At 43.3% G+C, this 22229-nt stretch overlaps 1 protein-coding gene and 1 long non-coding RNA gene across 4 annotated transcripts in view; one reads left to right on the top strand and one right to left on the bottom strand.

The window, feature by feature from the left end:
- GALK2 (galactokinase 2) overlaps positions 1-22229 on the top strand; it is a 306129-nt gene that overhangs the window by 193985 nt on the left and 89915 nt on the right. For all 3 annotated transcript variants that reach the window (XR_011030291.1, XR_011030292.1, XM_068275411.1), the window contains exon 8: positions 5431-5641. Coding sequence is in view for 1 of the 3 variants with exons in the window: in XM_068275411.1 (XP_068131512.1) it covers positions 5431-5641 (211 nt within the window). In the remaining 2 variants the exon portion in view is untranslated. The remainder of the gene's footprint in view (positions 1-5430; positions 5642-22229) is intronic.
- The window catches only part of LOC137563222 (uncharacterized), a 31830-nt gene that overhangs the window by 1174 nt on the left and 8427 nt on the right, over positions 1-22229 (bottom strand). Inside the window, exon 2 of the long non-coding RNA XR_011030293.1 lies at positions 3107-3264. This is a non-coding gene — a long non-coding RNA (uncharacterized lncRNA). The remainder of the gene's footprint in view (positions 1-3106; positions 3265-22229) is intronic.

Here is a 22229-nt window from a genome sequence, read left to right as displayed (position 1 = left end):
CTGTCTGTAATAACATACTGGCAGCCGCTATGTTAATGTGTAACTCTTAGGACGGTTTCACACTGCGTACTGGCGTCTTTAATGCAGTACGATCGGATCATCGCATCGCCGAATCGAGCCTTTCCAGATACCTGAACTAATGCACGGTAATGGGACTCAGATATGCTAATGAGAGCCTATGGCAGAAATATGAATTGCGCACCACAATGTGCACGCCAAACATTTTAAAATCTCTGCGTCGCCATAGACTTACATGACTTCTGACTCACACATAGCCGTGCATGTCAAACGGTAACGCGCTGATGCTTTTGCATCAGATACCATGCATCCAGTGCATCACATCCAGTGTGAAAGGACCTATAGCCTTTCATTGCCTTAGAACAGGGGTCTGAATCTGTAGCTCTAGAGCCGTATGTGGCTCTTTAGCCATTTGAGTGTGGCTCTGATAGCGGCTGGGGCTAACTTGCCATTAAGCTCTGCCCCCCTTCTTGTAGTTGTCAGTTGGTGCAGCTGAGCCCTGCAAAGCCCTCAGTTTCCTCCCCTCTGGGCCTCTCTACAGCGGCGCCGTGTGACTGTGCCCCAGGCTGTACTGTGGTGTGTGGACTTTGCAGTGCATAGCCTTGTTTAAAGTGTCCACCAGACTCATACTGGACTCCGCCAGCAGAATAGGCAGCAGCGAGCTGTAATGGTACGCTACCCAGTTTGCTGCTAGTAATTAAAGCTCTTAATCAGTTGGATGTGAACGGGGGGGCCAAGCACTACTAGGGGGCCTCAGGTCCCATCATAACTTGTACACTGCTGAAAGGTCTAAAGTTGTCCAGTCAAATTTTTTTCAGCTTGCATGGGAGTACAAGAACCAACAGGGATCTACTGTACATGGTTTATTTTGGTGTACCTTTAACTTAATCAATAGGAACAGATAGGAACTGTATAATAAACCGTGTTGGTCTCTGCTGGTTCTTGAGGTCCCACACAGGCTGAATAGCATTGACTGGACAACTTTAGACCTTTCAGCACTGTACTAGTTATAACTAGTACACTGTTGAAAGGTCTAAAGTCAACCCAATATCAACCTGTGAGTCGGCCCAGTGTCACCCACCATTATTAATGCAAGGCTGTGTCAATGTGGGTGCTAATCATTATCAATGTAAGGCTGTGTCAATAACTTTGGGGGCTAATCATTATTCCAAGGAAATGCAAGGTCATTCTTAAATGTGAGTATTGTCATATTTCTATTTTAATGTGAAATATTGTTTTTGGTCATGATATAAGATTATTACTATGATATCTGGTTTTATTTATTGTCAGTTGCAAGTTTAAACAGACTCCTAAAACATGTTTCTTGAAAAGAAATTTGGCTCTCAAAGGAAATCTTAATCGTTGTATTGCTGATCTTTGGCTCTTTTGACGAATGAGCTTGCAGACCACTGCCCTAGCATCACCCTGTGGTGAGAAAAATCTACACAATGAAAACTGTTGGGGACAAATCTGTTCATTTTCTGTCTTTGCACAGGTTCTAATTTGACCCCACAGTGTACCAGGCAAAGAGCAACAGCAATAGAAACTTGATATTCATCCTCTTCTCTAATCTACCTCTTGGTCTAACCTGAGATTCAATCTTGTATCTTAAAAAAAAAAAAAAAAAGAAAGAAAAAAAAACTACATTTTTTTCTGTGTTATCCCAGGTTCTTTTGAAGAGATTTGTCTGTATCCTGTGTGGACAGGATTTGAATAAACAGGCACCAGTAACATCAGACTAAAAGCCTTCCATTCTATTCAAAACCAAAAATATTTGAGTGCATTTGGGCTTGTCACTTTATTGGCACCAGGATTTGTTTGCTTTATATTGTAACATTTATTGGGAATGAATAGTCTTGAGCGGCCTCTGCTTGAAGTTAGCACTGGTTTTTCTTCATACAGGCTGCACTGCACACTATCAGAGGTCTTTTGGACCCTTAACTATTTAAGGATTGAGCTAATTGAAATCTACGCCCTGTTTTGGTGGGCTCCTGGCTGGCAGGGCTTAGATTTAAATTAGCCGCCGCTGCGCATTTCCGCCGCTTCCCACCGATCGTACGGGTCTTGCCGCATCTCACAGGCTTTGCCTGTCTCTATGACGGCAGAGCCATGTGAGCCGGTCAGGAGCCGTTTCATTGGCTTCTGGCCATGTCTATCAATGTAAGCCTCTCCGATTGGCTTACATTGATAGACACGGTCAGAAACCAATAAGAAGCGGCTCCTGACCGGCTCACATGGCTCTGCCGTCATAGAGATGGCAGAGTCTATGTCCTGGGGGTCCCAGCGAGCGGCGATGATGGCGGTTGCGGCGGGTATGTGCGGCGATTCAGCGGTATTTCGTCAGGATTCCACGTTCCTGTACCAGCGGTCTCTGGTCCTTAAGGGGGCAGAGACCGCTGGTACTTAAGTGGTTAAAGGAATAAATAGCAAAGCCCAAAAGCAGTACATCACATTATTAATAAATCTCCTTTGGTTGTCCAGTTGTTCTAATGATGTATTGATAAAAACTTTCTGGCTATATGACAGTTTTTAACACTGATGCTGCCTACAAGTTGGCTCATTCCCTTCTAACACCCCGCACTGCACACACACATTTATACACCCTTTTCCCCCATCTCTCACACTCCACAAGTTTCTTTATCTTCACCTCACCCCTGTGCTTCATCTTAAAAGTGAACCCGAGGTGAGAGTGATATGGAGGCTGCCATATTTATTTCCTTTTAAACAATACTAGTTGCCTGGCAGTCTTGCTGATCTATTTGGCTGCAGTAGTGAGCTGAATTACACCTGAAACAAGCATGCAGCTAATCTTGTCAGTTCTGACAATATTGTCAGAAACCCCTGACCTGCTGCATTCTTGTTCATGGTCTATGGTTGAAAGTATTGGAGGCAGAGGACCAGCAGGGCAGCCAGGCAACTGGTATTGCTTAAAAGGAAATAAATATGGCAGCCTCTATATTCTTCTCGCCTCGGGTTCCCTTTAATGCATGGCCAGTGTTTTCCTTTGGGGGCCCTTTTGGCTCTTCCCCAAGTCTATCATCCTCATACCCAACCACTACTATTCCATAATAAACAAATTGTGTCCTACCTCCACAAGAACTTTTAGCAGATCAGCTACAACAAGGCAACTAATGGAAATTTTACTTCAGTCCATTGCTCAGATTCCTCTTCCAATTTCTAGGATCATCAAGTACTGCGATTTGTCCTGTGAAGCATCTATCAATAGCTCTAGAATGTGTCGTGCACCTATGCAGACAGTAAAACCTTTTTAGTTTGTACTACATCATCTATCAGGCTCATATGGCTACGTGTGGTGGTTGTGGATATTCTTTGTGAAAGTGAAAATGTGTGCCACTAGATCCACACATACAGTTGTAATGTACGGTAGCTAATCTGGCTGACAGAACCATGTAGACTTTTTAGGCTGTTATAGATAGCACTGTTACTGATGTTGGAGTTTATCATTTGTAGAATCTCTACTGCTTTTTTTACACAGATTTGTACTGTGTGATGAATTGTTCTCTACTGCATTCAGCTATACCTAATTGGGCTTGTGTGTCAAGCTTTGTCAGAAAACACGAAGGAACCGTTTCTATTCAATTTGTTTTGTTGCATAGTCCTGTTACATTTTGAATGTATGGTACTTTATAGAGTGCCATATGTGAAGCTTTCATTTAAAAAATTAGAAACCGGCTACATGCTGTATTGTATGGATTTGTCTATGAACATATTAGAAGGAAAGTCCATTATTTTATAAACATGTTTATTAAACTAAAAAAGCAGCAAGAAAATATAACAAGAACTTGAAATCAGAAACAACAAAACAAAGGGCAAGTGAAATGAGAACATTAAATTTGGTCCATAATGAAATGTTGGAATACTGCCAATGCTCAACCTTGGGTTACAGGAAGTTGTCTGCAAACTGTTCACATGAGCTAGAAGCTCCTCACAGCTGTAATCTGCTGGACAGTGGAGATCAGCAAGGGAGGCTTTGACCATGTCATTGATGTTTTAGTTTTCACACTGCCACACAAAACTGTGGTGCTGGTGGCAGAAAATTAAGAAATAAAAAAACCGGATATAATGTCCAGCCTATTAACAATCCTCTGAGAATATGTACATCAGCAGCACAACAAAACGCTCATACAGAGATGCCAATAAAATGGTATTAACCATAAGTAATGCCCAACAAAACCATAGAAAATATGTCTTATAGTTATTGCACCTGGATCCACTTTTTACAGGTATGTGGATTCTGATGTCCTAACTAACCAGAGCACTGATTCAGTTCAGAAATTAGACGTGGCACTTGGAAGCCTTTTGCAGATTTTGACCAATGCCACTCTTTTGGAGGTGGCATAACAATGGGCATTAAGACTTGTGATAGAATTCTCCCATACACTATTATCTGCATTGTAGATTTGCTATTAGTTAAAGGGACACAACTGGATAAGTACAATGCAGCAAATTTACCTCATCAAACAGTCACAAAGTGGTTCTCTGGAGTTATGGATTGTCCAATGGTGGTACTGCATCAAGAGATGTGTGAATTCACCTTGGGTTTAGCCAGCAGACTCCTGTGTGTGCCTTCTTATATCAGAACAGAGTGTGCTGAAATTACTTTATTTCCTGTATAAGTTTCACTATCATTAACATTATTTTGTGTTGACATCTTCTGAGTACACTGAACAATTCGTGTCACTCAAGTCTTCTTAACACGCTAGATGGCTCTGTGCTGCGGTGGCTGGTTGGGGCTGTTTCCTCCAATAATCTAGCACATGTACAGAACCCTTCAATTTATCAGTGAGCGATCAGCTTGGCGCATTTTCTCGGCCAAGGCCATTGTTCTCCTACACACTCCATCCTCTGCGTGGGCCATGCAATCAGCCCTCCTCCATCTCCACAGCAACAAAATGCATTGCTAACCAGCAGGCTAGTGATTTATCTGTACACACTCAGCCCTAAACTTTTTCGCAAGTTATCAAGGCCCAATCTATAGTGGGCAACAATATAAGTACGTGTGTACGAGGCTTTAGTGTCCCTCAAAGGAACATAAATAGTATTTCCATACCATAGCCACAGTCTAATATCCCTAATATAGTCTAAGGTCAATTGACCTACCAGTATGTTTTTGGGGTATAAAAAGAAGCCCATTCAAAAATGAGGAAAATTTACAAATTCCAACAGAAAGTGTCCTGACAAGGTGTCAGTTTTGTCCAACTGGACAAATGTCAGCCTCAAAATTTCATGAAGGCATGCATAGAACCCGTAATGGCCGAGACTGGCTGTATACATCTTTCTCTGCCAGATTTTTTTTAAACAAATATACTAAAGATAATTATGGTATATTTTGCCGGTATTCTGTGCATTTCTGAAGAGTTAATTTTGAAACCTCTTTCTGTTGTATTCTAGATTCTTGCAAAGTCTAAAGGGCTGGACTGGAAGAGCCTGATGAAGTTAGGAGATCTGCAGAGCAAACTTGGGTGTAACTTGGAGGATATGCAGACTATTGTTGAAAAGAACCTTCATCCAAAACCGTATACAAGAGAGGAAATTTGTGAATTTTTAGGAATAGATTTAGAGGAGCTTCGCACTACGATTCTAAGTCAAAACACACAGGATGGTAAGTTGTACACTCACTGTCAATATGTTAAAGAACTTTAAAGTGGAATATAACCCAGTATTTATTCTTTGCTCTAAAAGATTATTTACAGCATATAGGACTTGATTCACAAAGCGGTGCTAACTGTTAGCACGCCTGTGAAAACCCCCTTAGCACGTCTAAACGAGCTTTTCGCGCATAAAACTTTATGCGCGTTAAACTTTATTTGCGCACTGCACAGAGCGCAGGGCGCTCCGCGCGTAGTGCCCATTAAAGCCTATGGGACTTAACACGCGCATAGGACTTTGCGCGCGCAAAACTTTGCGCACAAAACTTTGTGCACGATCTGATTGAGAAATCTGGTGCTAACCTACTTAGCACCCTGGTTAGCATGTCTAAAGACTTTAGATGTGCTAAGTAGGTTAGCACCGCTTTGTGAATCAGCCCATAATATACTAACACTGTTTTTTTAGTAAAACAGCATTTAAAGGGTTACATCACAGGACTGACTTTTTCTCCTGCAGGGGCAGCCCGCATCCGAACTGGTGATAAGCTTATCTTCTGTATACATTCTTTACTTGATACAATTAAGTAAACATTCTTTGGCTGTGCAGAAACTAATGCGAATGAGTCCTGAAGTGAAACACAGGTCAGAAATCACTGCTGGCTGCATTTACAACAGAATTACAACAGTTGTGAATAAAATGCACCAGCAGCTTTCAAAGTAAATAAACTGAACTTTGGGAAGTTATAACTTCTAAATGAATTATAATACTTGTGCAAAAAAGCAAATATTATAATTGTATGGGTTATAAAAAGTAGGAAAACACATTTTTGTTGAATATGTAAATCAAGGTGAGGAAAGATTTTATAATGAGCAAACACTGACTAAATCATTTATAAGTGAATATTGTAAAAAAATAAGCAATTTTATTCATTATGTTATTTTCACTACAGTTCCTCCTTAACCACTTCACCACTGAGGGGTTTTACCCCCTGAGCACCAGAGCAATTTTCACCTTTCAGCGCTTTTTCCATTAATTCGTCTATAACTTTATCATTACTTATCGCAATGAAATGAACTATATCTTGTTTTTTCCGCCACCAATTAGGCTTTCTTTAGGTGGGACATTATGCCAAGAATTATTTTATTCTAAATGTGTTTTAATGGGAAAATAGGAAAAATGTGGGAAAAAAATTAATTATTTTTCAGTTTTCGGCCATTATAGTTTTTAAATAATGCATGCTACTGTAATTAAAACCCATGAAATTTATTTGCCCTTTTGTCCCGGTTATAAAACCGTTTAAATTATGTCCCTATCACAATGTTTGGCGCCAATATTTTATTTGGAAATAAAGGTGCATTTTTTTCAGTTTTGCGTCCATCCCTAATTACAAGCCCATAGTTTATAAAGTATAGCATAACATAACAGTGTTATACCCTCTTGACATAAATATTTAAAAAGTTCAGTCCCTAAGGTAACTATTTATGTATTTTTTTTAATTGTAAATTTTTTTTTTTTAATTACAAAACAAAAAATGGGGAGTGTGGGAGGTAATGAGTTAATTTTTTGTGTAACAGTAATTTATTTCTATGTAAAAAATGCTTAGGGTGTAGTTTTACTATTTGGCCACAAGATGGCAACAGTAACTTTTTGTTTATTGCGACCTGCGAGCGTCCTTCCGGACGCTCGCAGGAAGTAGTAGGAGGCTGTGAGTGTTTGTTTGTTTTTTCACAATGATCGCGCTGCCCATCGGAGAGCAGCGGATCATTGCGGGGCTTTGATCAACCAACGGGAATGGATTTTCCCGTTCATTGATCTCCGGGCAAGCGGGCGGCAGCGTGTTTACTAGCGGCGGGCGGCGTGTTTACGAACGGGAGCGCGGGCAGCGGTGGGAGCGCGGAAAGTACAAATTTCTCCGTCCCTGGGGGTTAAAGGATGGAAAAAGGGACGGAGAAATTCATACGGGCAGGGGTAAAGTGGTTAGAGGGGTTCTTTCGCGAAAAAAGTAGGCAGTTAAAAAATGTGACAGATGACAGGTTTTGGGCCAGTCCATGTTTTTAAAGGGGATTCTCAAGGCTTTCTTTGTTTTCAACAGCTTTGTTTTCAACAGTTGCAAAATCTAACTGACATAATAGTGTGCAAGTGATTAGGGAGGCCGGCTGGTATCTTGCTATTTTGGCAGTTAAACTGCTGTTCAGGAAATGCTGTTGAAAACAAAGAAAGCCCTGAGAATCCCCCTTAAAAAGATGGACTGGCTCAAAATCTGTCATCGGTCACATTTTTTAACTGCCTACTTTTTTCGTGAAAGAACCCCTTTAACTACCTTACTACCAAAGTGGTCTGCTCACTTAAAGACCAGGGCACTTTTTGCAGTTCTGTCCCTGAGATCACTGTGATTGGTCCACAGTGAATACAGGGACAGGGGTCAATGAAATTAAAAATGAAAATCTGACAGCTGAGTTAGCAGTGGGAAGTGGGCGTTATTGTGGTGGGAGTGCATGTATAAGTGTATGTAAGGATATTGATTATTACTTTTATTATTATTGATTTATAAAGCACCAACATATTCCGTGGCACTGCACAAAGGAAGAAACAAACATGGGGTACATAACAATATAGACAGTGTTATATCCCAATATACAAATTTGGTAACAAAATACAGAATTGATACAAAATAAAGAATTGGTAATTACAGTAACAAAAGTAACATGATGAATTAGTTGAGCTTACAATCTAAAGGAATGGGGGGGGGGGGGGGTGGTCAAGAGGTTGTGTAGTATATAATAAACATAATTAACCATTTCAGCCCGCTTGGATTTTTCACCTTATGTATCAGAGCAATTTTCACCTCCCATTCATTCGCTAATAACTTTATCACTACTTAACACAATTCTATATCTTGTTTTTTCCGCCACTAATTAAGCTTTCTTTGGGTGGTACATTTTGCTAAGAATTTTTTTATAAATGCATTTTAACAGGATTAACCACTTGAGGACCACAGTCTTTCTACCCCTTAAGGACCAGGCACTTTTTTTCCATTCAGACCACTGCAGCTTTCACGGTTTATTGCTCGCTCATACAACCTACCACCTAAATGAATTTTGGCTCCTTTTCTTGTCACTAATAAAGCTTTTGGTGCTATATGATTGCTGCTGCGATTTTTACTTTTTATTATATTCATCAAAAAAGACATGAATTTTGGCAAAAAAATGATTGTTTTAACTTTCTGTGCTGACATTTTTCAAAAAAAGTAAAATTTCTGTATACATGCAGCGCGAAAAATGTGGACAAACATGTTTTTGATAAAAAAAAACCCATTCAGTGTATATTTATTGGTTTGGGTAAAAGTTATAGCGTTTACAAACTATGGTGCAAAAAGTGAATTTTCCCATTTTCAAGCATCTATGACTTTTCTGACCCCCTGTCATGTTTCATGAGGGGCTAGAATTCCAGGATAGTATAAATACCCCCCAAATGACCCCATTTTGGAAAGAAGACATCCCAAAGTATTCACTGAGAGGCATAGTGAGTTCATAGAAGATATTATTTTTTCATTTCTTCTAACTTGCGACAAAAAAAAATGAAATCTGCCACGGACTCACCATGCCCCTCTCTGAATACCTTGAAGGGTCTACTTTCCAAAATGGGGTCATTTGTGGGGTGTGTTTACTGTCCTGACATTTTGGGGAGTGCTAAATTGTAAGCACCCCTGTAAAGCCTAAAGGTGCTCATTGGACTTTGGACCCCTTAGCGCAGTTAGGCTGCAAAAAAGTGCCACACATGTGGTATTGCCATACTCAGTAGAAGTACTATAATGTGTTTTGGGGTGTATTTTTACACATACCCATGCTGGGTGGGAGAAATATCTCTGTAAATGACAATGTTTTCATTTTTTTTACACACAATTGTCCATTTACAGAGTTATTTCTCCCACCCAGCATGGGTATGTGTAAAAATACACCACAAAACACATTATACTACTTCTCCAGAGTACGGTGATACCACATGTGTGGCACTTTTTTGCACCCTAACTGCGCTAAAGGGCCCAAAGTCCAATGAGTACCTTTAGGATTTCACAGGTCATTTTGCGGAATTTGATTTCCAGACTACTCCTCACGGTTTAGGGCCCCTAAAATGCCAGGGCAGTATAGGAACCCCACAAATGACCCCATTTTAGAAAGAAGACACCCCAAGGTATTCCGTTAGGAGTATGGTGAGTTCATAGAAGATTTTATTTTTTGTCACAAGTTAGTGGAAAATGACACTTTGTGAAAAAAACTATAAAAATCAATTTTCCGCTAACTTTTGACAAAAAATAAAATCTTCTATGAACTTTCCATACTCCTAACGGAATACCTTGGGGTGTCTTCTTTCTAAAATGGGGTCATTTGTGGGGTTCCTATACTGCCCTGGCATTTTAGGGGCCCTAAACCGTGAGGAGTAGTCTGGAAATCAAATTCCGCAAAATGACCTGTGAAATCCTAAAGGTACTCATTGGACTTTGGGCCCTTTAGCGCAGTTAGGGTGCAAAAAAGTGCCACACATGTGGTATCGCCGTACTCGGGAGAAGTAGTACAATGTGTTTTGGGGTGTATTTTTACACATACCCATGCTGGGTGGGAGAAATAACTCTGTAAATGGACAATTGTGTGTAAAAAAATCAAAAGATTGTCATTTACAGAGGTATTTCTCCCACCCAGCATGGGTATGTGTAAAAATACACCCCAAAACACATTATACTACTTCTCCCGAGTACGGCGATACCACATGTGTGGCACTTTTTTGCACCCTAACTGCGCTAAGGGGCCCAGAGTCCAATGAGTACCTTTAGGCTTTACAGGGGTGCTCAAAATTTAGCACCCCGGCCACTTGCCAGGACAGTTAACAAACCCCACAAATGACCCCATTTTGGAAAGAATACACGCTAAGGTATTCCATGAGGGCCATGGTGAGTTCATAGAAAATTTTATTTTTTGTCACAAGTTAGCGGAAAATGACATTTTGTGAAAAAAAAACACAAAACCACAACTTCTGCTAACTTGTGACAAAAAATAAAACATTCTATGAACTCACCATGCACCTCACGGAATACTTTTGGGTGTCCTCTTTCCAAAATGACATCATTCGTGGGGTCTGTCCTGGCAGTTTAGGGTCTCTGCAATCATTACATGTATGGCCAGTATTAGGAGTTTCTGCTATACTCCTTACATTGGGCATAAGGGTAATGCACTGTGGGCTGAAAGGAAAAATGAACGTCAAACAATTAATCAATGTGGATGAAAAAATATCTGCCAAAAAATTTTGAAAAAAATAAGAGGAGGAGGAAGGCGTCTGCCAGGACATAGGAGCTGCCGCCCCAAAAATCCAAACCCACCAGCTCGTATGCCCTGGCAAACCTGATTTATCCATTCACACCGATCGATGTGGATGAACAAATCATTGCCAGAGTTCTTTTTTGATACAAAGTGTTTGCCAAAGCATATGAATCCCCAACACCACTCCTCGGCCCATATGCCTCGGCAAACGTATCTTTTTGACTGCGGAGGAGAAATCTCGTCCTGCAGCGCTGCATGCACCGACTTATGTGTAAGCTGACAGACGCGCAATGTTCTGTCAGGATGCACCATCAGTGCTGCAGCTGGTTAGTCGTTCGCTCGGTCCACCTGGAAGGTTATTTGATGGAAAAAGGAAAAAAAATACAAAAAAAAAACAAAAAAAAACAGGCAAGCAGCAAAGCAATTACTTAATTAACATTAATAAACTGAACTTTTTTAATAAAAACCTTAACATTGCAAACTAAACATTAGCTTCTTTGCTTACCTGTTTTTTTTTTTTTTTTTAACTTACCTCCCGAGGACAAACCTCTCCTCCCCCATGGGACAATGTGCGAAGTGCAAATCGCACAGAGTTGTGGCGAAGTACATTACGCATTTTGTCCCAAGTGAAAGGAGAGGTTTCTGGCAGCCCTGTGTATTACGATCTCTCAAAACCAGATGTTTGGTTTCACACTGCATATTGACATATCCGGTGGGTCGAGCCCGCCGCACCGTATCATCCAAAACAGACCTTCAGGGAATACCACAAGAGTAGCATTCGACCTAGTAATGAACTGCGTCGCCATAGACTAACATGACTTCCGGGCCGATCGAAATTGCCACAGAAGCCACGCAGTAACGTAGGCATGCACTAGCGTTAAGTCAAGCACTTCCGGCGTAGGGGGGGACCGCAAAGTGTGACTTTCGCTAGGCATTTTGCCCTAACGCATCGCAGCAGTGTGAAATAGCACTGAGAGACCCTTGTGTGCCTACCGCTGTGTCTGTAGTTCCCTACTCTCTAATAGTGTACCTGCTCATGGTACCTCTCAAAACACTCCCCTAGGCATAGTCCAGGCTGGTCAGGGCAGCGGGGACAATAAACAGTGGTGTCACGCCTTGTTCCAGCCCTGCTGCAGACACGACAACGTTTTATTCGGATTCGGTGACCTGGGGTACTCGGAATCGGATAGGCGTAATGCCTTCCATGCAGCCTGCTAGTTGCATCTTGGGGTTGGGCCCGGGCACCTCCTGGATACAGGAGTTCCATAGTGATCTGTCTCTGAAATTGTAGAAACGATCCAGTTCTCCCAGCCTTACTGTAGAGAACAAAGCTGTTGTAAACTGCCAATTGAATTAAATAAAAGGACACTTTTTTATACCAGCGCCTTGTTTTGCGGGAAAGTAAATAGGGCGCTAACCTCTGGTCATTGTAGTCCACCCCTCCCATGTTGGTATTATAGACGACAAGGGGTTTTTCAATGACCTCAGTTCGCCGTTGAATTTGGACTGTCGTGTCTGCGTGAATGGTGGACAGAAAGTAAACGTCCCTCTTGTCCTTCCATTTCACCGCGAGCAGGTCGTCAGCACTCAATGCGGCCCTCTGCCCCCGTTGAAGTTTGGTGGTAATGAGCCGTTGGGGGAAGCCCCGGCGACTATGCCGCACGGTGCCACAGCATCGGATTCCTTCTAACTTTAAGTGCTGATAGAGGGCCACACTTGAGTAGTAATTGTCCACATAAAGATGGTACCCCTTCTGGAACAAGGGTGACGCCAAGTCCCACACAACCTTTCCACTGCTCCCCAGGTAGTCAGGGCATCCGACCGGCTCCAATTTGGAGCCTTTTCCCTCATAGACCTTAAAATAAGATGTATAGCCTGTGGCCCTTTCACAGAGCTTATACAGTTTCACCCCATACCGGGCGCGCTTGCTTGGGATGTACTGTTTGATGCCAAGGCGCCCGGTAAAACGTATGAGGGACTCATCTACGCAGATTTGCTGTTCAGGGGTATAAGCATCTGCAAATTTTGATGACAGGTGGTCTATGAGGGGCCGAATTTTGTGGAGCCGGTCAAAAGCAGGGTGGTCACTTTCATGACAGGTTTCATCATCATTGAAGTGCAGGAAGCGCAGGATGTTCTCAAATCGTGTCCTGGACATGGCAGCAGAGTACAAGGGAACATGTTGTGATGGGTCTGTAGACCAATAAGACCGCAACACATTTTGTTTGATTTGTCCCATGTGTAAGAGAAGGCCCAAAAAAATTTTAAGTTCGGAAACTTGGACTGGTTTCCACCGAAATGGCTGGGCAAGGAAGACATTCGGATTGGCGGTTAGAAATTGTGTGGCTTTACGGTTGGTCTCTGCCACGACTAGGTCTAAGAGATCCTGGGTGATGAACAGATAAAAAAAGTCTAGGGGCGATCCTAGATTATCTGTCATCACCTGGACTCCAGACTGGGCGGTGAAAGGGGGCAGTACGGGTGCGGCGGTATCAGGGGATTGCCAATTTGGATTTGCCAGCACCTCTGGTAAACTAGGGGTAGTACGGGCCCGTGTACTTGATGGCTGCGACTGGGGTGTTACTACACGTGCCACCGAACCAGTTTCAACTTCCACGCTGGTGCTCGCCACTTCACCAGGGTGTACGGAAGTACTGGTTCTAGGTCCAGGAGATGCTGTGCTGCTGGTGCCTGCCCCACCATGAAATCTCAGACCAGCACGAGCACCACTTTCCTGCCCTTGAGGCTGATCCTGCGCCACCTGCGGTCCAACGACATGGGGTGTGGTACGCCTGGCTCTAGCCGGGACCTCAACCTCGTCATCACTATCGGTCAGTGAGCCACTGCTCAATTCAGGTACAAACTCTGACCCAGATGATTCGTCGAATGGTTCGTCCCAATCGTCCTCATCCGACTGGGCCATGTACCTGAGAACCTCATCATTGGAATACCCCTTTCTTGCCATGGTGGACTGCTAAATTTAGGGGGTATTCCTCTGAGACTACCCAGAAAAAAGAGCACCTACTTAGCGAAAGGGAGTATTTGAGCGGTAGAAAGCTGTGATCACTGAGTTTTGATTAAAAAAAAAATCAAAACTGATGTTTACAGTGCACAGCTAGTGTACAGTGGTTTTTGCAGTGATCAGAAAAAAAAATTCTGTCACTGCGGTGGGGTGGGCTGAACGCAAGTGCAGGCGAACAATCAGACCTGATCGGGCAAACACTGCGTTTTTTAGTGGATCCTAGTGACCCTAATAGATCTGACTGCGATCAGTAATGATCACTTACAGATACTATATAGTAACAATGTTGATTAGCGACAGTGATGACGCTAATTAGTGACTGTGGTGCAGTGGGCTGAGCACTAACTGACACTAACAAAGGGGCCTAGCTAACTGGCCTAACTGCTAACACTAGTGATACTAAAAAAGTGACAGTTTCCACTGATCACTGTTTTTAGATCACTAGGATAGTGACAGGGGGGTGGTGGCGAGTGGGGAATCAGAAGCAATTAGAAACAATCACAGGCCAATCACGGGACAATCAAAGCCAATCACAGGCCAATCACGGGACAATCACAGGCCAATCACGGGACAATCACAGGCCAATCACGGGACAATCAAAGCCAATCACAGGCCAATCACGGGACAATCACAGGCCAATCACGGGACAATCACAGGCCAATCACGGGACAATCAAAGCCAATCACAGGCCAATCACGGGACAATCACAGGCCAATCACGGGACAATCACAGGCCAATCACGGGACAATCAAATACAATTACGGGACAATCAAATACAATGACAGCACAATCAAATACAATGACAGCACAATCAAATACAATGCACTGGGAAGGTGATTGGGGGGGGGGGAGGGGGGGTCTGAGGGCGATCTGAGGGTGAGGGGGGTTGATTACGTGCCCGCACGGGGCAGATTGGGTCCTGATCTGATGGGTGGCAGACACAGGGGGTGACCTATGGGAGGTCAGTGAGTGATTACAGGGGAGAATAGATGTAAACAATGCACTGGGGAGGTTATCGGGGGGGGGGGGATCTGAGGACAATCTGGGGGTCTGGGTGGGTGATCAGGTGCCCCCAAGGGACAGTTTAGGGTCTGCTCTGATGGGTGGTGGTGACAAGGGGTGATAGACAAGTGACAGACAGGTGATAGACAGGTGGTCAGTGGGTGAGGCAGATGTATACAGTATACAGGGGTGGGGGGCTGGGGGGATCTGAGGGTAGGGGGGGTGATCAAGGGACCCTAGGGGGCAGTTAGGGACCTAACCTAAATAATAGCGTCGGCAGATAGTGGCAGGGGGTGATTGATGGGTTTATTAGGGGGTGCTTGGGTGCAAACTTGGGTCTGCTGGGGTAGTCAGGGGGGGTTCTGAGGGCTGGGGTGGGCGATCGGGGGGGATCTGTGGGTGTACAAACGTTTTCTGCTGCTCAGTACAGGGCTGCCTCCTCCTCGGACGATCCGTGCGCATACGAGTGCAGAGGAGGAGGAGGCAGCCAGTATAATACACTTTGTCATGTCAACAAAGTGTATTATACTTTCCTATTGGCCCAGATCGGATTTTCAAACCCCGCCGGCGCTGCTAATTGGCCGGCGGGGTATCGGGCAAGGTGGGCGGGACCTTTCGCCGCGGGGAGCGCGCGTCATAGATGACGCGATCGCTCCCCGGACACGCCTTAAGGACCCACCGCCGTCAGGCGTATTGCGGTCCTTAAGGCATCCACTTTGCCGCCGCCCATGGGCTGTGGGCGGTCGGCAAGTGGTTAATAAGAAAAAAATTGAAAAAATTCATTATTTCTCAGTTTTCGTCCATTATAGCTTTAAAATAATCCCCGCTACTATAATTAATTTCAAAACTTTTTTTATTTGGTAGCAGTACAAGATTCCATATATGTTTTCAGTACAGAGAGAACATGAATAAAATCAGCTTCCTACATTATGGTAATATGAAGCTTAAAACATAGCAGTTTATATCAGCATAATGCTTTCAGATTACATTACATTATATGTAAAAATATCATGCTACCGGTACAAATTTTTAACTTTACCTTTAATAAATGTGGTTCAGTACCTTATGCTCTAATAGGTGTATCTCATAAAGTGGGAGGAATGCTTTCAGCTGGGTGCTTATAGCTTATGCAATCAAGGAACTGAACTAACTAGACTACTAAACTATAAGAAACTAACAACGATCGGTGGCTATCTGTGTATCAGAATGTCAGCATAATAGGGTTTGTGAAGCTTGTGTGGAAAAGCAATGACCTCATACCCTAACAATTAGGTGCAGTATAGTCAACTTAAGGGGTAGATTCACATTCTCCCTCTTTTTATTTTATTGTAGTTCATTCTTACCAAATATGAGGAAAATGTACTGCGCTCCACTGGACCAACAATCTATACACCAGGGGATCGCAGCAAAGAACAGGACACTCCACCTTTAACAATAACTTTCACAAATTACTGCGCCTTTACCACCCTGTAATAGAAATCAAAGATTGCACATAGTGCCCAGTATTGCCTAAGACAAATCACTCTAGACACCCCGTGCCGCACTCCAGGGGGTAGTGCCACCACCTTATAGGGAATATAGCTTGCTCTCCCCCTTTGTGGGTGCACTCACCAAAAGCACTTCTTGAGTTACTGCATATATCAACCACATCTCTGGCCAGCCAAGAAGTAGAGGTACGCGTTGTCACAGCACTCACTTTATTAAAATCCTTGCTCGTAGGCTTACAGTTCATGTGCATCGGCTCCAGCCGCGGACACTATCGAGCCACACGTCCCTGTCTTTCCTGCTTCCTGGTATGACGTCAGCGCGCCTCCGACTCCGCCCTACGCGTTTCGTTACACTACGTAACTCATTCAGGGGCTGGAGACTGCGTCCCGACGTCAAGCTAAAATAGCCACACCGCGCCTCCTCCACTCTGGTTCCGCCCGCCGCACTGCCCTCTCTTGTTGCTAGGCATCATCCAGAGCGTGCTGGCTCGAGACTGTCCGCGGTGTAGCATATATTACATTTTAGAGAGCAATTAATAACAATACTCTTACGAATATTATAAAATCATTATAAGATCTCTATAAAATCTGACCAATAATATAATTTCTACATCTCCAGCCTCTGAATGAGTTACGTAGTGTAACGAAACGCGTAGGGAAGAGTCGGTCTGGTTTGGGGCATGTAGTTATATGGGCGTCAAGTAATTCGGAGTATCCGAGTGGTTTTGTGCTTATGTTGTTATAGGTTTTGGTCAGGTAGGGGGTCAGGATTTCAGTAAATTTCTTGTAGTATATGGCACTCAGTCCATCAGGGCCAGGAGATTTATGAAGTTTGGTCTTTTTAATTGTGTCCTCAACTTCTTCTTCAGTGAAGGCCCGGTTTATATCTTTTACTGCATTGGTAGATAGTTTAGGTAGATCTAAAGTTTTGAGGAAGTCTGGGATGCTAATAGTTGGATCTAGGGGTTGTGCTGAGTAGAGATTCGAGTAGTATGCATGAAAGGCTTGATAGATCTTATCAGGATTGCTTGTTATTTGGCCTGTTGTTGTGCGGATTTTATTTATAGTATTAAACTTCTTTTGTTCCCGCAGTTTGGCAGCTAACCATGAATCTGGTTTATTTACATAACGGTAGTAGCTTGCCTTGGTGAGCCTAAGTGCTCTTTCTGTTTTCTTAGCTAAGAGTATATCAATTTGTGCTTTAGTATCTTTAATTTGCTTAAGGATGTAAAGTGATGGCTCATGCTGGTGAATGCGTTGGAGTCTCATTAGTTTAAAATGCAGGTTATCATATATTTCAAGGGAACATTTTTTTATTTGCGAAGCGCTTTTAATTAAGAAACCCCTCACTGCTGCCTTATGCGCCATCCATAACGTAATTGGCGTTACATCCTCAGTGTCATTTAAATTGAAGTACTCTTTTAAGAATGCAGATATTTGGGACCTAGTTTTTTGATTGATAACCATGGATTCATTTATTTGCCAATGTGGATGCGGGGATGCTGGAGCATGTAGTTCCAGACTAATCAGTAAAAGATCATGATCTGTAAATGTGACTGGGATGTGCCGTAGGTATTGCAGAGAGGGGACCACTGAAGAAGTAACCAAGAAGTGGTCTATCTTAGCATAGGTGCCATGTGCACTCGAGAAATGCGTGTAGCCCCGTTTGTTCCCATACAGCTCTCGCCATACATCTACCAGAAAGTTATCTTCTAACATGGTGTTAAGTTGTATTCTTTGGGTCTTAGTTAACTTATCCAGGGTTGGTTTGGACTTATCAAGCCCCTCATGCAAAGTTAGGTTAAAATCTCCACACCACATAAAAATGGTATTGGGGCCTACTTCAATTCCTTTTTGTATTTCTGTAAAAATTTGTAATACAATTTCTGGGGGTGCCTAGACGTTAATTAGGTACCATATCTTACCATAGAGTGAGCCTTTGAGGATAATATAACAGCCTTTAGGGTCTACTTCGACTGATGTGATATCAAGGGGCAGCGAGTTTCTGATTAAAATCATAACTCCCCTATGTTTTTTGTCAGCATGGGCTTGGTGCACTATTTTAAAACTTTTATGGTAGAAGCGTGGACAGGAGGTTAGTGTATGGTGCGTCTCCTGCAGGCATATTATATCGGGCTTATGTCTCAGTATCTCCATTAGTGCTTTTCTTCTCTTCTGCGGGCAGTTAAATCCCCTCACATTGAGGGATACAAGTTTTAGAGTCTCCATAGGGAGTGTACAAGGCTCACAAAATGTAGAATAGAGGTTGCTGTGTAGTCATAACCCTGTTGATAACACAGATAGCCATCGTAACAATAAGAACAATCAACATTAACATTATAACAAGCGAAAGATAAACTTGATATTTTGGGCAAAACGCCCTTTAACATCCAGGCAGACATGAGGATCTTGAAAGTCACCTCAGTTGTCTGCATCGTTTGGGAGAATCAACATAGGAACCCTGAGTGAGCGGAGGATATGTAGGGTAGCAGACAGTAAACGACCTCTCATAAAATGTATTTAACTATTGAAGTATCAGGGTGAGGTGGGTCTCACACGTGTGGAGTTATCCTAGGTCGTGTGCAACCATTTGAGTAATCAAGTAATCATTGAGAGGGATACTAGTGCCTTTTATAGTTGGAGGGGGAGGAAGAACGTTCTCAAGGATTTACTGTAGAGATCATCTAAGTGTTTACTATATGCTTTGGAAGGAGTGGCACATTTCTTGTTACTGCGAGACATACCAGTCGGTAACTTAGGTAAATGCAGAGTGCCTAGAACAACATTATCGCTAGGCTTGGCCTGTCTATGGTTACCTATGCTAAAATCTGCAAACATGTTTATGAAGGTTATAATTCTAATGGTAACTAGCCGTCCAGACAGTAATTATGGATCTCATAAAAGCATGCAGGTATAAACAACCTCCTTACAACCCAGCATCAAATGGCATCTCCCTCAATTGTAAGAAAGGATTACAGTAAATGGAAGGTAGTTGCATAGTCCACTGTTGAAGTTAGGGTGGGCTTTCATAATATCTCGTATTTATAAAAATAAAGTCTCGGCAGTTTCAAAAATATCAAAAAATGGACAGCAAAAAGGATTAAATTGCATAGAGTTCTTACCCATGTTGAAAAGGTATTCTGTCCATGAGATAGGGTGGGGCCGTCCTTGGGTTAGCAGTAGGACCATAGTCGTTCGTTTCAGCAAACGACAGCGTTTTTCATAAAAAAGAAAGGTAGTGTACTCACAAAGCGTTGCTTTATATGCTAGGGACTGAAGTTGAGGTTACATCGGCCAGGAACAGCTCCGTATTCAGGTCTGAAGTCATCTCGGGGATGAGGACGGTGATCCTGCATGCGAGCCAGATCTTCTTCCCGCCGTCTGCCACTCTCGTTCTGGTCTCTGCAGCCTAGGCATCTTCAAAGCCTGCGTGGTGTTTACTGTAATGTTGGCGGCTCCCAGAATACGCTTGCCCTCTTCGACCATGGTGATTCGGTGGGTAGTGTCTTGTAGTGGGAAAATCATGGAACATGGGAAGCACCATTTGTAGCGAATGTCCTCCGCAAGCAGAGCTTGTGCAATCGGCCGGAAGGTTTTTTTTCGTTTTTGTAAGGTTAGCGGTGAAAGATGTGCATAAAGCTGTACTGACCCAGGGACACCCGGGAGCGAGGTCAGGTTTCGGGCAGCCAGCATTATTTGTTCTTTGGTTTCGTAGTATTGAAATTTAAGTATTACGTCTCGGGGTAGTTCAGGGTTTCTCGGCCTACCCAGAGCTCTATGTATTCTGTCCAGTCGGAACATGGTTTGCTCTACCTGAGGCAGAATGGCTGAGAAAAAGTTGACAGCTACTGACCGGAGGTCCGTGAAGGATTCGGGCAGTCCTCGTATTCGGATGTTGGATCTGCGGCCCTATTTTCCTCACCCTCCTGTCTTGCCTCAAGTGCATCTAGTCTCTGATCATGGGTGTCCAGACGCTTCTTGTCATCGGCCAGCGCGTCTGCGAATGAGTCCAGTCTCTGCTCGATCACATGAACCTGGTCCCCTAGGTCTCGGATATTGTTGTTAATGGTCGCTACTGCACTATCAAGCTCTCTCTTTAGCATCTTCTGTATCGAGTTGAGGAGAGCTGAATTGTCCTGTTTAGGGGCTGTGATGGGGCGAGGATTCGGCTGAGCCGCTGGGCGTCTGGCCTGATGCTGCGGCGGCCATCTTTGAGGCTTGGTTCTTCGCGCGGCGGGCTAAGAGCTCTGGAATAGTTTCTTCCTGGGAGCTATTTTTCTTTCTCTTCTTGGTCCGTTTGCGTGTGGACATATCCCGGGGTCAGTCTTCGCTTAGGTTAGCTAGGTATGAGGTCTAGTTGGCGGTAGAAATCCTCATTTCTCTCACTCAGGCATGGAGCTCAGCAGACCTGCATCCGATCACGCTGGCACCGCGCATGCGCCCCTCCTGCTACTATAATTAAAACATATGTATTTTATTTGCCCGTTTGTCTCAGTTATGACACCATTTAATTTTTTTTTCCTATCACAATGTATGGCGCCAATATTTTATTTGGAAATAAAGGTGCATTTTTTCCGTTTTGCGTCCATCACTATTTACAAGCTTATAATTTAAAAAATGTTTGTAGTATACCCCCTTCACATGCATATTTAAAAAGTTCAGATCCTAAGGTAACTATTTGTTGTTGTTGTTTTTTTTTTTTTTAATTGTAAAAATTTTTTTCCATTAAAAATTTTATTAGGGTAATATTTTGGTGTGGGAATAAACAGTTAATTTTTAGTTTTCTTTTTTTGTGTAAATTTTAATGTAAAAGGTATGTAGATGTAGTTTTACTATTTGGCCACTAGATGGTCACCTTGAGTTTATTTTTCTCCTTGTGCTTCTCGATCACCGGAAGCACAAGGAGGACGGGGGAACTTTTTTTTGCAGAAAGACTGAAGCCTCTAGTAAGAGAGATTCAGTTTTTCTGCTGGGGACACGGATCGGTGATCTGGAACCATGTTCCCGTTCAGTGATCCCAGGGCTACCGGGGGACAGGACAGGGGCGCACCCGAGATGCGCGGCACCGCAGCAGAGCAGCTGCCTGGACGTGAGGATCACGTCCGGGCGTCTGAAATGGTTAAAGGCAGTGTGTTTTAAGTTATCTAGGAGGAGTGCAACTTGGCCTAAGGTCAAAGCGAGAATGGCCTGTGGTAGAGCGTATGCTTGTCGGAAAAAGTGAGTTTTGAGGGCGCGTTTAAAGATTTCAAAGATTGGAAAATGACGGATGTGTTGTGTTACGGTATCATAGCATTGAAGTAGCTACAGTTCACCTGCGTTGCTTTTCTGTAATGTGGTGAAAACTACATTTCATTATAGGAGATCTGAACGGAGAGGGATATGGAAGCTGCCATATTTATTTACTTTTAAACAATACCTGTTGCCTGGGAGTCCTGCTGATCATGTTGGCTGCAGTAGCATCTGAATTACACACATGAAACAAGCATGTGCCTAATCCATTCAGGCTTCAGTTAGAAACACCTGATAGGTGTTGCTGCGTGGGTAGTATGTAGGGAGGGTGGGTATATGCTGTTTATAGCGGTAGGTAGGGAGGGTAAGTACATGCTGCTGCTGGGTGGGCTAGAGTAGATTCCTGGTGCTGCTCAGGAAGAGGGTCAGTGTTGTTGCTTGCGATGAAATTACCACTTACCCTTTTTCCCATCTCAGTGGCTTTCATGGCGCCTGTTCAAATAGCCCACCACCCTGCCCTGCGAGTATGGGAGTGGTGCTCTGTACCAT

Source organism: Hyperolius riggenbachi, chromosome 3, assembly GCF_040937935.1.
Source record: "Hyperolius riggenbachi isolate aHypRig1 chromosome 3, aHypRig1.pri, whole genome shotgun sequence".
NCBI lineage: Eukaryota > Metazoa > Chordata > Amphibia > Anura > Hyperoliidae > Hyperolius > Hyperolius riggenbachi.
This window is presented reverse-complemented; position numbering and strand designations above follow the sequence as displayed.